At 37.6% G+C, this 15,058-nt stretch overlaps 1 protein-coding gene across 1 annotated transcript in view; it reads left to right on the forward strand.

Annotated features, from left to right (window-relative positions):
• The window catches only part of LOC131847513 (uncharacterized), a gene marked incomplete at its 3' end in the record, with an annotated part of 41,512 nt that extends 26,454 nt beyond the window's left edge, over positions 1-15,058 (forward strand). The window contains exons 3-4 of the mRNA XM_059197094.1: positions 1,719-1,812; positions 14,980-15,058. Of these exons, the coding sequence (XP_059053077.1) occupies positions 1,719-1,812; positions 14,980-15,058 (173 nt within the window). The remainder of the gene's footprint in view (positions 1-1,718; positions 1,813-14,979) is intronic.

Here is a 15,058-nt window from a genome sequence, read left to right on the forward strand (position 1 = left end):
ACCAACTGAGAGGGATCTATTTATTGAATAGCTTTTATCAATGGACACAAACTCAGCGCAATCTCAGTAGTATGCTCTGAATAGTGGCCACATCAAATATGTTGATGTATTTAATAAAGAAGGGGTTTTTCAAGAAGGGTATATTAAGGTTTCTTAAGGGTTGGCAACGCACACGTGTCACTCCTGGTGTTTCAGGCGTCCATAGGCTACGGTAACCATTTACCATCAGATGGGCCGTACGTTTGATTGCCACCATCGTAGTATAAAAAAAAAACTTTCATTAGTCACACAAACCCAGCGCAGTCTCAGTAGTAGGTGGGGGCATGTAGCATGCTCTGAATATTAGCCACATCTAATTTGTTAATTTTAAACATTTTAATAAATAGTTCCCTCTCAGCTCGATTCATCAACAGGTAGTGGACATCTTCGACTGTTTGACACACAACACAACAAAAGTCTTATATGGTCAGTTACATTTGATGTGTAATAATACATCGTTATGTTATATTCACTAGCATGAATCGTCATGTATTTCATTACATATAAATAATACATGATTACAGCAATGTTATGTATAGGAACCAAAGTCATTAAAGTAAGTAAATGTCATTTGTACTACTATAACATATCGCTGCGGTACTGATGTGTATGTAATATATGCATATCGCTGTGGATATGTGAATAATAACTGAAACTCATAGTTTTTTTATAGTTGTGTTTGACGCACAATGTATTATTACTGTTATATGATACTATACTGACGGTCTCGGTGGTCTGGTGGTTTCGTTCACCGATTTCCGATGGTCGCGGGTTCGATAATTCATGAGTGTGATTGTTTGTATCGATCTGGGTGTATACTATGTATAATATGTATGTATTTACGAAAAAAATGTATGTATGTATTTGTATGGGTTTTCTAGTATCCGTACCACAAGCTTTAGCTAGCTTAACTTGAGTCTAGATGACGCCGTGTGAATTGTCCTGAGATTATTATTATTATTAAGTACTAGCTACTCGCCCCGACTTCGCACGGGTGTGCACGCATTAAATATATAAACCTTCCTCTTGAATCACTCATTCTTGAGTAGTTTTAAAGATGTAAGCACACATGATTCATACTATTTCAGGATGACTGTGTATTCATTAACTACAGTTTATTGTCGGGTGTAAAATATGTTTGGTTCGCACGAGCTCTGAAGATTGTCTGCTCTTTGTTTTATAAAGCTGTGCTAATTCTGTTGATACTCGTACAGTTTCACGGGACTTGTTTTAATGTAATTACTAGTCATGGTGTATCAAATTAGTGGATAATTGTCAGTATTCCAAACAAGCAAGAGATACTGAGACCTTCTACAGCCTCCCTCAAGTTACGTCTTCTGTTTCCACTTGCACTGCAGTCTAAGTAAGAACAACGAAGCTGTGTTGTAATCTTTATACAAACAACGTGATATGTAACGTTGTTTGTCCGCGATGCACTACTAAACTACTGAACCGATTGCAGATTTGATTTGCACTTTGTGCGCAATTTGATCCAACTTGAAAGATAGGATAGCTTACATCTCACTTTGTAGTCGCAATATTGTTTTATTTAAGAACGATTCCGCCATTTTTTGTTGGACAATTAAGTGACAGTTGAATAAAACATCTTCCAACAATATTGGGAATAAAATTCCTGATGAATGGGATATGTATCTAACGGTGGGTGTGGTTGGTTGCAGGTGGTAGCGGCGAGTGTTCTCCGGCGCTGCTGGACGCGCTTGCCATCATCAGAGACGCGTGGCCGGAGCCGCGCTCACTGCTGCATCGCTGCTTGTGAGTACCACCACCACTACATCCTCTTTACTCTTCTGGTTTCCACCTTTCTATCCCCAGTCAAATTTAAACGGGGATCGATATTACGACATTACGACATTACGACAGCCTGAGCCGAGGTTCGAACCCCTAGACGTGCCCTCAGACTAAAGTCTTATCCGTCAGGCGGGAGCTGGCCTTCAGCCGCTCTAAGTCCTTCCTTTGGTTTGTAGTGTCATCTGCACTCGTCCTCTATCGTCCGGTGAAGCTGTAAAGGCCAGCTACGGACAACAGCATTAGAGTAGTCTTAAATATAATTATAATAATTTGGTTAAATAAAAAACTGACAAACGATTATGCTTGCAAAAAATTGTATCAGTGTGGTCGCATTACGGCCGGGGCTCGGCAGATGTTCTCCACGACAGGCGTTTAATACCAAAAGTAATTGCGGAAGGCCGATATTCATTATGCACAGATGTAGACGGCGGCGGCGGCGTCCGACCGACATCTCAATGGAGCCTTTTATTCATTCAGGAACATGTGCGTCCTCTAGTACTAGTACTCAACCACTGCGAGTACCTCTCGTAATACCATTTTGTGCAATCCAAATCACGAACATTGCGTTAGTTAAATGAATTCAGCACTCAAGATGTGTACTCGTACGTACGTACACTCGACTGCACGGTGCATGTGGTTCATTTATTTTGATATAAGTAAACCATATACGGTATCGAGCCACTTAGCTCGAGGCAAGACTTCGCATCGTTTTGTGTGTTTTACCGATTATACAACGGACTGTGTTCTGAAGAATTGTTGGACATGATGCCCACGGCTACCTTTTACCATCGCACCGCTCGCCATCGACAGGGAATTCATCCCCACACGCTGGAACCTAAGTGGTCTCGGACAGTGCGGTTTCAGAGGAGCTTTCTCCCGCGTACACTTACATTGTGGAACGAACTACCTGCCGAGGTTTTCTCACGAGACTACAGCATGGGGTTTGTCAAGAAGGGTATATTAAGATTTCTTAAGGGTATGATACCCCTGGTATTTCAGGCGTCCATAGACTACGGTAACCGTTTACCATCAGGTGCTTGATTGCCATCATAGTAGTATATAAAAAACGTGAATATATTTTAGTAACACCCACACACGCACATGTGTGTTACACAGCAACCAGAGACATATTTACAGTTGTGCTGACGAGACAACCTACATACCGCGGCGGTAAGTCATCGCGACGCCAGCCGACGCCAGCCGACGCTGGTGGCACCAGTGAGAGATGATACAGTAGTCTGATGTACAACTGATAAGAATACTCACGAGACTAAAGCTCACTGATGACTTTGAACATTATAAATTGACTTTAAAAAAATATTGTTAGAAAACAACTACTTAGTAGAAATAAGTTTCTGGATGACGAAGATTAATTGTTTATGTAATGTTATCATTATAATAATAACAATAATATCTCAGGACAATTCACACAGCGCCATCTAGTCCCAAGATAAGCAGAGCTTGTGTTATGGGTACTAGACTACTGACATAAATACATATATTTCGTCTTAATTTGTAAATACATACATAATATACACAGCGCCATCTCGACCCAAGCTCAGCTAGCTAAAGCTTGTGTTATGGACACTAGATAACTAATATTATACAAATACATAAATAGTTTTTTTTTTCGTAAATACATACATACATATAGATAGAAAATCCCCAGACTAATACGAACAACCATATTTATGAATACAAATGTTTGTACCGTGCGAGGAATTGATCCCGCGACCATTGAAAGTAAGACGATGTGCTAAACCGCTAGATCACCGCGGCCGTCACAAATTGTCAAATGGAACAATTTCCAGTGATTTTTTCTATTATTGTTGCTCTATATTCATACCACATAAGTACCTCGGTTCATAAATATTCTGAATCTGTTAGACCTTTCTTATATTATTCACGGGTGTCGGTGTCGTTGTATGTTCATCGATCAGAGTGTATCTGCTGAATGTGCGTGCCGAACGCTAATAACGCCCCATCAATAGATTTTTATTATGAGGCGGGTGATACTTATTTATTTATTCATAACAATTATTTTTGTATTCATAATATAAATCTAAAATAAGAATGTCATAATATTCACATAAATTAGGAACAATAATAACCCTCCCCCTGATAATAATAATGGAAAATAAAACATAATAGTAATAACAATAAATAAATAATTAAACAACTAATCTACATTCCACTACAAGAGGCAGTTATCTAAGATGCATGTGCGCCCCTCGCTTCCTAAATGCACACGATGTACAGTCACAGTAACAGTATAAAAATGAATATCATCCAGCAAAATAAAGTAACGAGAGACACATAATACTAATAACACGTGAAAAAATAATGTACCTATCTCGCCTACACTTAGGAACAGGACATTGTTGACTACATGACTAAACAACCTGACATAAGGGTGACGCAGTTGGAATCAAGCACAACGCGAGCTTCAAAGCGTTCGGGACTGGTCCCCACCAACATGCTGCCCACCTTCATGAAGGAGGACTACTGGCCGATGGGTGTGGTGTATCGGCGCTACCGTGGCAGATTGCCGTCGTCAGTGCCGTGACCATAGAGACAATTTTATTTACATATTTTATTATTATTCCTTATGTATGTTAGTTCTATAAGGTATTTTTAATATGGGCCATGTAGCCTGAATTAAATAAAAAGAGTTATATCAATAATAATTTCCGAATTGAGCCACAGTCAGCCAACCGTCAGTCATCAAAAAATTCATCAACGGAGTAAAAGATAAAATGCTTTTACTCCGTTGATGAATTTTTTGAATAAATATTTTTTAAGCTTAGTTTTTAAATTGGTTTTATAAATATTATCTTTTTAATCGCTGGGTAATGTTATAAATTGTTTGTACAGACTCAAATCTACACAACACAACCTCATGTGTAGGTAGTATCTTCGTTATTATATGTTTTCTTCTGGTCCAGTCTCTCTGCTTGCTCTCTTCTGCGCTTTCAACTTCGGTTGTGTGTGTATCGTGATGTACGTCAGTAACAATGTTATAATGAAGTTACGTATACATACGAGATATAGAGTAATCGGTGCGTGACGTCGTTCACCGGCCGGAGGCTGGCGGCGCGGCGGCAGAGGGTATCATTTGCGAGGTCGCTCCATCCCTCGGAACTCGCTCTACTGAAACTGGTCTCTACACAGTTCTTATGTACTTCCTGTGCTCGTTCGCGACGCGCGCTGTGTGACACGAAACATTACGCGACTCTACCTTAACTGTTGGTTAAATATGTAAAACCTTGGCCATTAAACTATATTTTACTTTTTATTTACATAACTAGCTACTCGCCCCGGCTTCACACGGGTGTACATGTATTATATATATAAACCTTGCTCTTGAATCACTCTATTTATGAAAAAAACCGCTTCAAAATCCGTTGCGTAGTTTTAAAGATTTAAGCATACATAGGGACAGACAGCGACAGCGACTTTGTTTTATACTATGTAATGATGATGATGATTCGAAATTCGGTACTTGAAAATTATGAATTACAAAAGTTTGATACCAATTAAGAATATATTTTTATTTTGTAAATTATATTAATATAAATCACTAGTGAACAAGAAACTGGTATTATTTTTTGGATCCATTAAAGTGCACAGATCAGGCAGGGTACTGTACAGGGCTCGGTGTCATGACCACGCCGGACTGACGCTCTGATCTTACTGAAACAAGTACATATATTTACATACAAGGCGAACAACAAATACAAAACTAAACTAAAACAAACACAATAGCCCACACGACGGAAAGTGGCACCTGCAGCCACACACAACATATTATTGACAGCACCACCATCATCACAAGTTCCTAATCACTAACCAATACTGGCCGGGGAAAGGTGATTGTTAGTAATGTGGACCAATGATCTTATTGCTAGCAATGTACCATGTCAGGGTGACCTCCACGCGGTTCTCCTGGAAACCATCGAGATAAATTCTTGGTGAATTTGTCACGATGTGCTAACTGATCTGACCTCATGCGCATCTTATCATCCTCCACGGTGCCCCATCATGTAACGGTTTACCGTTAGTGCAGGCGGGTGCACCATTCCATTATCATCCACAAAAATAGCGGTACTGGCGCGGGCGGTCTAAACACAAACATATCGTGCTGATTTGCTTTTTTATAGTTATGAATTATCAAGTATCTTAGTAAGTGTGTACGCATCTAATAGTGTTCATAGCTCTAAAACTTACAAGTGTATGTACATTGTACATATAACGTGGTATTACGTGTATATATATATATATATATTATTTATTGTCCCGTTATTTGACTAAAAGAAGCGCGAATACATCCGTTCATAAATAAGGTGCGGGGTGCTGCTCAGGGAGTCAGGGCCGAGCGAAGGTCTTTCTTACAAAACATCAATAAAACGCGCCAAAATATACGTAGTAGGCACCCAGCTACCTCCTCACATCACGTTACTATGTTATTTGTGTTTGATACAACATACCAATGAATATATAATATATATGTTACAGCTTGTTTGATTACATATTATTGGTGTCCCACATACGTATATATACATGTATGTATATCATACACAGCGTGGCGGAATCCGTCACTACTGATATACTCGCCGCTGTTCCGGTGTTTAAATTAATATTTGTTTAGTAACATATTGAAAATTTGTAATTCAATTGCTATATGTTTATTATTATTTGACGGCCTCGGTGGTCTAACGGTGTACTACACCGTCTTCCTTCCTATGGTTGCGGGTTCGATTCCTCGCACAGCACAAACATTTGTGTTCATTTGTATCGGTTTGGGTGTTTTCTGTGTATAATACGCATGTATGCACAAAAAGAGAATAAAACTATGTATATGTATCAGTTATCTAGAACTCATAACACAAGCTTTAGCTAGCTTAACTTGGGTCTAGATGGCGCTGTGTGAATTGTCCTGAGATTTTTATTATTAATGGGCACAGTATAGTAACTACCTATTTACTGCAAGAATAATAGATATCTGTATATATTTTGCAAAGCAATCTCGTAACGGCGCCAAACTAACATACAGTCTAAATACCCAGAACCAGAATCTTTTTGAAGTCGGTAGAAAATATTTATTTAAATAAATACATTAAAATTGTTTATAAACCGTGCACATATTTAGGGCACGGTAGCGCTGCGGATCGGTGCGGTGGCTGGTATACATTACTGCAGATATCTTGTTTACTATAAACATATTAAATGTAAAATATTGAAACTTAATCAGAAAATGCTATCATTTTCTCATTAATTTTCACGTTATGGTAAAAGTAATTGTTGGGCGGCATTTTTCACACCCGGGCGTCAGTGGAGTGTAGCGAGCCACCATTCCAACGGCCGCTCTGCCCGCACCGGACACCGTACCGGCTACCTCGAGAGTAGTGGCGTGTTACATTAACATCTCGGACGTTGAAGTATACAGTAGGCAGTCGGCGGAGAGCGGGCGGGCCTCCGCGACGTACTCGCGCTCCGCTCCCGTCGCGTACGAACGCATCCCATCCCATACAGCGACACCTCGCTGCAAACTAACAAACAGTAGTGCTGTTGACATGAGCCTGCTCCGCGCCGACCACCACTACCACCACGTCCAGCACTGATTGTGTCACGGAACAGGTAACAGTTACTCTTAGATACATATTAATAAAATTGTAGTGTCTGTTTGTAATATTGAAATAACCGTTTTACTACATGCATATGAATGTAAATACGGTACATACACCAAAATAACACATTTACAATTTTTGTCTGTCTATCTGTTTGTTCCGGCTAATCTCTGAAATGGCTGGGCCGATTTCGACGCAACTTTTTTTGGCAGGTAGCCGATGTATATAAGGAGTAACTTAGGCTACTTTTATTTTAGAAAAATAAAGTTGAATTCCACGCGGACGAACTCGCAGGAACAGCTAGTATATGATAATATGCTTCAAATAACATACATAATTGAATTTGCACCACAGGATGGAAAATTATGGTATAGTGTAATAAAGTTAATTAACGAACAACGTCAGGGATTGAGGTACGAGTATTTAAGAATGTAGTTCCCGCTCTATTATTAAGAGGCCTTTCACATTTTTTGGCCTAAAAGCAGTGTCTTTGGGGTTCTGGTTCTAAGAAATTAAGAGTCGGATATACATTTTGATTCCTGAATTATATAGATAGATATCTAATCTTAAAAACAACATCTTTGAAATGTTAATTTTCTCTTTGTTAGTCTTCCTAATTTCTAAAATAGTTTATTCAAAAACGCTAAATGACAGAAGTTTGGGGTCGTCGTTCATTAATAAACAAACATAAATTGATATGATATCTTTACTAAAACTTGATAATTACTTTATAAATTGAGACAGCATCGTCCTTTTTTTCATTTTCAACTTAAATATCTAAAAAATTGATCATAATTAAACCCGAAATTTCAACAAAACTTTGCCATAATCATTTCTAATTTTCTCATAAATACAACGAAATTTTTGCATAAAAAAACATAATAATAAAGTTAATATACTTGTAAATTAAAAATATGAAAAAAAAAATATAAGTTTCTAAGAAAAAAATAAACAATAATAACAATTTAAAGTTGTATAAATTCCGTTGCGCCAAAAGTAAATTCTCAGTGGCGCGCTAGCGCTCGTCGAGGTAGGACCTATGCCATTTTTTACAACACCGCTAAGATAAGACATTCGTCAGTGAACATTAGTATAGAGCGACTAAACAATTTTGATAATTTAAGTAATATTTAATTAATTTTGCTAATATATACTTATTTCTACGAATATTAATTTAAAGTTGTTGTTAAATATATAAATAAATAATATTTATTTTAGCATGCCAAGACAAAAGTACAGTTATGCTACAAACAAAACCTACCTACCCTGCTGGACTATGAAAAGCACAAGAGCATGGTATTTCGTCACACTAATGGCAATTAATTGTTAAAATTAAAAAAGAGAACATTTTAGTATTTTTAAAAATAACGCTTATCTGAGAGAAAAATGTAAACCAATTTTACTTTATGTTTATTTTGTAGTTTTTTTCTAAATTAAAATAGGGTTATTGTTTATAAAAATACCATTATTATTTTTACGTACATTTGTCTTGTGTTATATAGTGTATATCATCTAGTATGCAATGTGGATTGTAAATAAATTACCAAATTATATATAAATTATATTCCTTAATGTTTAGAGATATTTTATCCAATTTTATTTTATTTTACACAAGCTAAATTGCAGCTATTCTGTTATTATACTCGTTGGACTTTCATTACTGTACAGTTATGTCAAATAATTATGCGTGTTTGGGTGAAAAGTCAACAACATTATAAATGTTTTTATTTAGAGACGCTTTTACTCGCGGCTTCGCCCGCGTGAATATGGGATATATAGGTTATCGCGCGTTTAAAGATCCGTGTACAGTATTGGGACGTTATATATAAACCTTCCTCTTGAGTCTATCTATTCTGTCTATTAAATAACAACGAATCAAAATCTGCGTAGTTTTTTGATCAAAACATAACATCTATTACATGTGTAGATGATATTTTAACCGGAAATTGAAGCCGTTAAAATGGTATTGGCAGATCAGTTGGAATCATCGGTATTCTTGGTATATAAGCTGGTTGCCCAGCTAACGTACCGGTTATAATGGTCTACAATTAAATTGTCTTTCAATTCTTTAGTAAGCAATATATCCAATGGGACGCCATTGCACATGTTCGGCGGGCTTAAATTTCATGACTTTGTTCGAAACTTGCTCAAGTTTGAGCATTTAGATTGTGTCACTATCTGTGCTTCCATAAAAATGAGCTCTCAAATTTGTCAGTAGTTTTAAACTTTCAATTAAAGTCCATAAGGGAGAGATGTTAATGACACAGAGAGTCTTTATTAATAAAATAATGTGAGAGCAGAGGTGTCTGTCTTTTGTTCTGTCCAAAAATATTCATTACATATAATCAATGAGACGTCTTGTAATAATTTATTTTGACATTAACAATTAATTATTTATATGAATCGGCCAACCAAGAACGAGAAGTAAATATCAGCCAATATCATGCGGCGACGTCAATGATGCAGGAACAGCAATGATACAGTTGAAGCTTTTTTTTGTCTTAGAATGGCAAACAATCTGCTCTTTGATTCCGTCGCCTATATACATCAGTCTGACATGTTCATATCAGCACATTGTTTCCCTCATGCGTTGCCATTCCTGAAAACTTGTTATTCCCCTGTACCTTGTAAATTCACTACCATATATATACACAGGTAGTCTATATAGATAGATATACATATACACAGATAGTATATGAGAAAAAAGTATTGTAAGGGATTAAAAGCGGAGATGAAAGGTTGTATAAAAGTATCGTCATTGTTTACTTTTTTTTTATAAAAAATATATTTCCTTTATTTGGTCAATTTCATTATACCACGCTGACGTCGCGGACACACCTAATATACGGATGGGACCTTTAAATCAAAACAAAGCCTTGAAAACACAACTATTATATATAAATAAAATAATTATTTGCTAAGTATAATATTTAGAACAAGTGAATATAACTTATAATAAATTATATTGTATCTATTAATAAATAAACTGAATTAATATGGAAAATTAATTAGTAAATTTATGTAATAAAGTTAATTAACTTTTAGTTGTACAACAACGTCTAGGAATAATATAATAAAAAAATATGGATATTAGCACTTTGATAATTAAGATAAATCACGTTATTTAAAAAAGAATGTTTATGTTACTCCGAAACATATCACATTATTAATTAAAATATTAAAATCAAAATGGTTCATACTAAATCCACACCGATTGAGCTACACGGTTATTTATCTGTGTGCGTGTATTATGTGTGTGTGCGTAAATCCAGATTAAACCTAAAGTTCAATCATTTTGTTAGTTGTAAAATAGTTCAAATTTATCACAGATACCAGTCAACAACTGTTAGTTGTCATAGTTATTATCACTTGTCACCAGTGCTGCCTGTGCTGTCTGTGCTGTCTGTGCATTCTGTGCTGTCTGTGCTGTTCGTGCTGTCTGTTTCATTTACAAACATACTGTTGACAGTCGCAACACTTACATTTCATACGTGAATTAAAATTTTAATTTTAATATCTCTGCAAATCTAAAACACTAAAATAAAAGTAAAGCGGCTGCGGTCAAAGTTGACTTCTATCTATGTATATACATATTATTACGTTATTCGCGGTTTTTCTTTGTGTTTGATCGTATTATTTACCTTCCTTCTATGCGAGCTAACGTGACTCATCTTTCGTTGCGATCTCCATATACGAACTTTGCAATATTAATTTAGAACTATATGCTACGAGTATGTACGAGTATACGTATATTGTGTTCAGAGAAGCGATTATCATCATCATCTGCTTCTTCCTTATCCCATTTGTTTGTGGTCGTAGTAATATGTTGTTCTCTTCATTCATCTCTGTTTGCAGTCATCTCGTTATTTACTCCCATTCTTATCATCTTTCACACAGTTCATCCATCTCTTTTTCGGCCTTCCTCTGCCCTTATAACCATCCACATTCATATGCAACACCTTCTTTAAAATATTATCTTCATTCCTACGCATTACATGTCCATACCATGCTAGACGGTTACTCTTCAACGTCTCCGACACCGGCGCGGCGTCACTTTGTGTTCACTCCTATGAACGTGGATATGTGCAACTTATTCCTCATTCAGAGCTAGGACCTGGAACGCAGGTTGTACTTGTAACAAACCTAGTCTGTAAACTTAGTCAGTTGGTCTGTCGTGTTGTGTGTCACAGCTCGGCACGACACGGACGGCGCGCCGCTCGTTCACACTTCAACAGACGCGAGCACGCAGTTGACTAGATTCAGCTCAGAACAACCGTTGTTTGTTTCATCACGCAACGCTTGCATGGAAATTAGAAATGCAACGCAAACCACCACACATACGCCGGCGCCGCGTACTCAACGCAAAATATATTGCGGTCTGTTTGGTTTAAAAAAAAAACACTTTTAACACACAACACTAAAGTCACTGAGTTCATATAGTTTCACAAAGTTATGATGGTAACAAACATATCCTATGCAATATAAGTGCAAATGAAATGGGGTATCGACGCGGACTGACTAACTGTATAAACTGTTTTTATATAACGAGGTAAATAGTGAAATTATTTAGACTCAGCAATTTATCTGTAATGGCCAGTCCATTACAGGCATAACAATTCGTCGTGAACATGTATAAATCAAAATATCACACGCATATAAACTATCTATACATTCAAACTATCTATATAATAACATACACATGTATAATAAACATATAAACCACATATAATATATACACATAACTAATAGTATTAACAAATCATTACATAGTATAAAACAAAGTTGCTGTCGCTGTCTGTCCGTCCCTATATATGCTTACATCTTTAAAACTACGCAACGGATTTTGAAGCAGTTTTTTTTTAAAGATAGAGTGATTCTAGAGAATGGTTTATATATATAATACATGTACACCCGTGCGAAGCCGGGCGAGTAGCTAGTGCATATATAAACTGAACAAATAAAACACTTCCAAAACATTCAACATACTCTGCTAAAGCGAGAGTAACCCGACAGCGCAAACGCAGAAGCTAAAAGAGTTACAAAAATATGCTAAATAAAATAATACGAACTGTTGGTTCGTCGTGGAAGCACAGTGGCGTGAGCCGGTCGCAAGTCGCGGATGAGTCAAGTGGACGCCGGTGTTAATATCTTATTAGTCATCACGCCATTATCTCACAACCAACGGGCAAGTTAATAGTGACATGGGCTCGTTGCGGTCGCACTCCGGTGCACTCTCTCCGCATATTTCAACATCGCTGTGAATTAGGGTTGCCAGATAGAAACTTATCAAATCCGGGACAATTCTACGACAACTCTATCTTGTTATATTTTATTTTGAAAGGAAAATATTAACAGCCTCTTATAAATTTAGTTTTGGTGGTGCATAAAATAAACAATGTTGAGCACCTTCTTATTCTATCTAAATCTAAATTCAATAATTAAATAATCAATACAATTTTTTTTCTAACAAAAATAATCGTTGTTAGTTCACTTTGTTACAAAACTGGTAGGTTTTCAGAATTAGGGACAATAAGGTCTATTTACTGGACGCGGGCCCAGAGGCAAAATTCCAGGACAATCCTGGATTTCTCGCCCATCTGGCAAGCATAGTGTGAATGTATGAGTAGGGGCGAGGAGATGTCGCCGCACCGAGTCACCCGGCTGCGTGCTGCACAAGGGCCGACGCTCCTCTATTCTTAGAACATGCAGACTGATACCATTTTAGATCGAGTTATTTGTGCGTGTGACTGCACTAATCCTTCCGAGGTGTTGTAGGCTTATCTCAGCTATCTGCAGCGACCGAGTTCATTGCTGCCACTGCCGCATGTGAACTAACAGGGCGCCGAGATAAATAAATAAACTTGGACATTATTAATACGTTATTTATGTGACTATAGGAATCTGAAACGTACAGGACGTGTTCGATCACTGAACCAGGTGAGTGACCTGACTACGGCCGGTGTCTGTTTAATTGTTCCCCATTGAAACGTCTTCATCATCACCGTCTCGGCCTGCAACTGTTCACTACTACTGTAAATAAACTCACGATGGCTTCCGTCTTCCTTTTCTGTTTTTCTTTTCTCGAGTATCAATCGTGTTATTGGAAACGTTTGCTATATAAAGTAGATTTGCGCAGGTACCTAGTAGTGTTTGTTTGTGTTTGATCTTGGCGCTGCTTTGTAAGTTTAGATTGGATGGTGAGATATGGCAGTGGAATTACAGGGTAGTGTTACACTTTAGTCCACCAGAATGATATCGCATGAAGGAGTCGCTTCATGTGACGACACATGTAGCCTGTGGTGACCATCGGTTGCCGCTCACCATCGCCAGCTCGTTTGTCATTCTAGCTAAATAAAAACTGTTTAGTAGTAAGTGGTACCTACTACTTGCTGAACTGTGAAAATGGTGAAAATGAAATTCAAAATTTAAATTAAAAATATCTTTATTCACGTAGGTCTATTACAGACTCTAATGATATGTCAAATCTACCGTCAGTTCGGAATGAATTCGAGATGAGAAGAACTGACAAGAAACTCAGCTCAACTACAGACCTTTGTCTAATTATACAAGCAAGTGCCTCCCTTACGTGATCAAGAAATTAGTACAACAAACTCATTGCTTGTACTAGGAGGGACGTGTGTCTGTTTGTCGTCTCATGTCATGGAGTGTCACTCGTGTGCCACGGCTGGTGTCCGTGTGAGCTAGTGCCCGCCGCCCCGCGCCGCCCGCTGCCGAGCGCGCTCTCGCTTCATCAGTTTTGCATACTTTCTATGATCCGCTCCGTTTATTGGCGTCGTGTATCTGCCGCCTACTTCTCCGCCATGTAGCGCACATTGTTTGCATTCCGTACATATGTGACCACGTCGTCGTCGTCTCGCTACCACCGCCCGCCGCAGCAATCAATCATAACATTATATCTGAACAGTGAATCTTTAAATGAACGAACGTGTACCTGTACGTGTACTCATATCAAACTACTATTTTATTTACGTTACTAATCACATTCGTTAGCCAAATTACTATTGGCACATTGTTTTTATAGTGTCGAAGAATTGATTGAATTTAGTAATTTAATGCCTAACCTATACTAATTATATATGACAATAATTCCAAAAATTAGTGTGACGCAAATATAATAATATATAAAAATTTGCACGCCAGTATGCAGGCTGTATACACTGGACATTATATTGAATATTGTATACACCTATAAGTACGGTGTTCTGCGAATAAATGATTGGATTTGATTTGATTTGATATTAATGTTATTAAACATACACCATTATAAAATAGTTAATTACTTATCGATTACATAAAATTACTTTATTTATAAGAATTAACTAATGATTCGCCTCGATTTCGCACGTTATTGTAATTATAGCCTGGACCCGAGGCTCTCTATAATCGGAGATATAAAATCAATGTGTTCCTTCTCTTGTGTTGAGACAAGTGTCAGCTGGGCTTATTATAAATATCGCATTGATATTTTGTTTGGTGTTTCCAGTGGCAGCGTGTCGCACACGTCCGGAGCGCGGCGACAGTTGAAGGCCGGCGAGGGCGAGGGCGAGCCGAGCGGGCGCGGC

The sequence above is a fragment of the Achroia grisella genome, unplaced genomic scaffold, assembly GCF_030625045.1.
Source record: "Achroia grisella isolate CSIRO2021 unplaced genomic scaffold, CSIRO_AGI_Agris_v1 utg537, whole genome shotgun sequence".
Lineage (NCBI taxonomy): Eukaryota > Metazoa > Arthropoda > Insecta > Lepidoptera > Pyralidae > Achroia > Achroia grisella.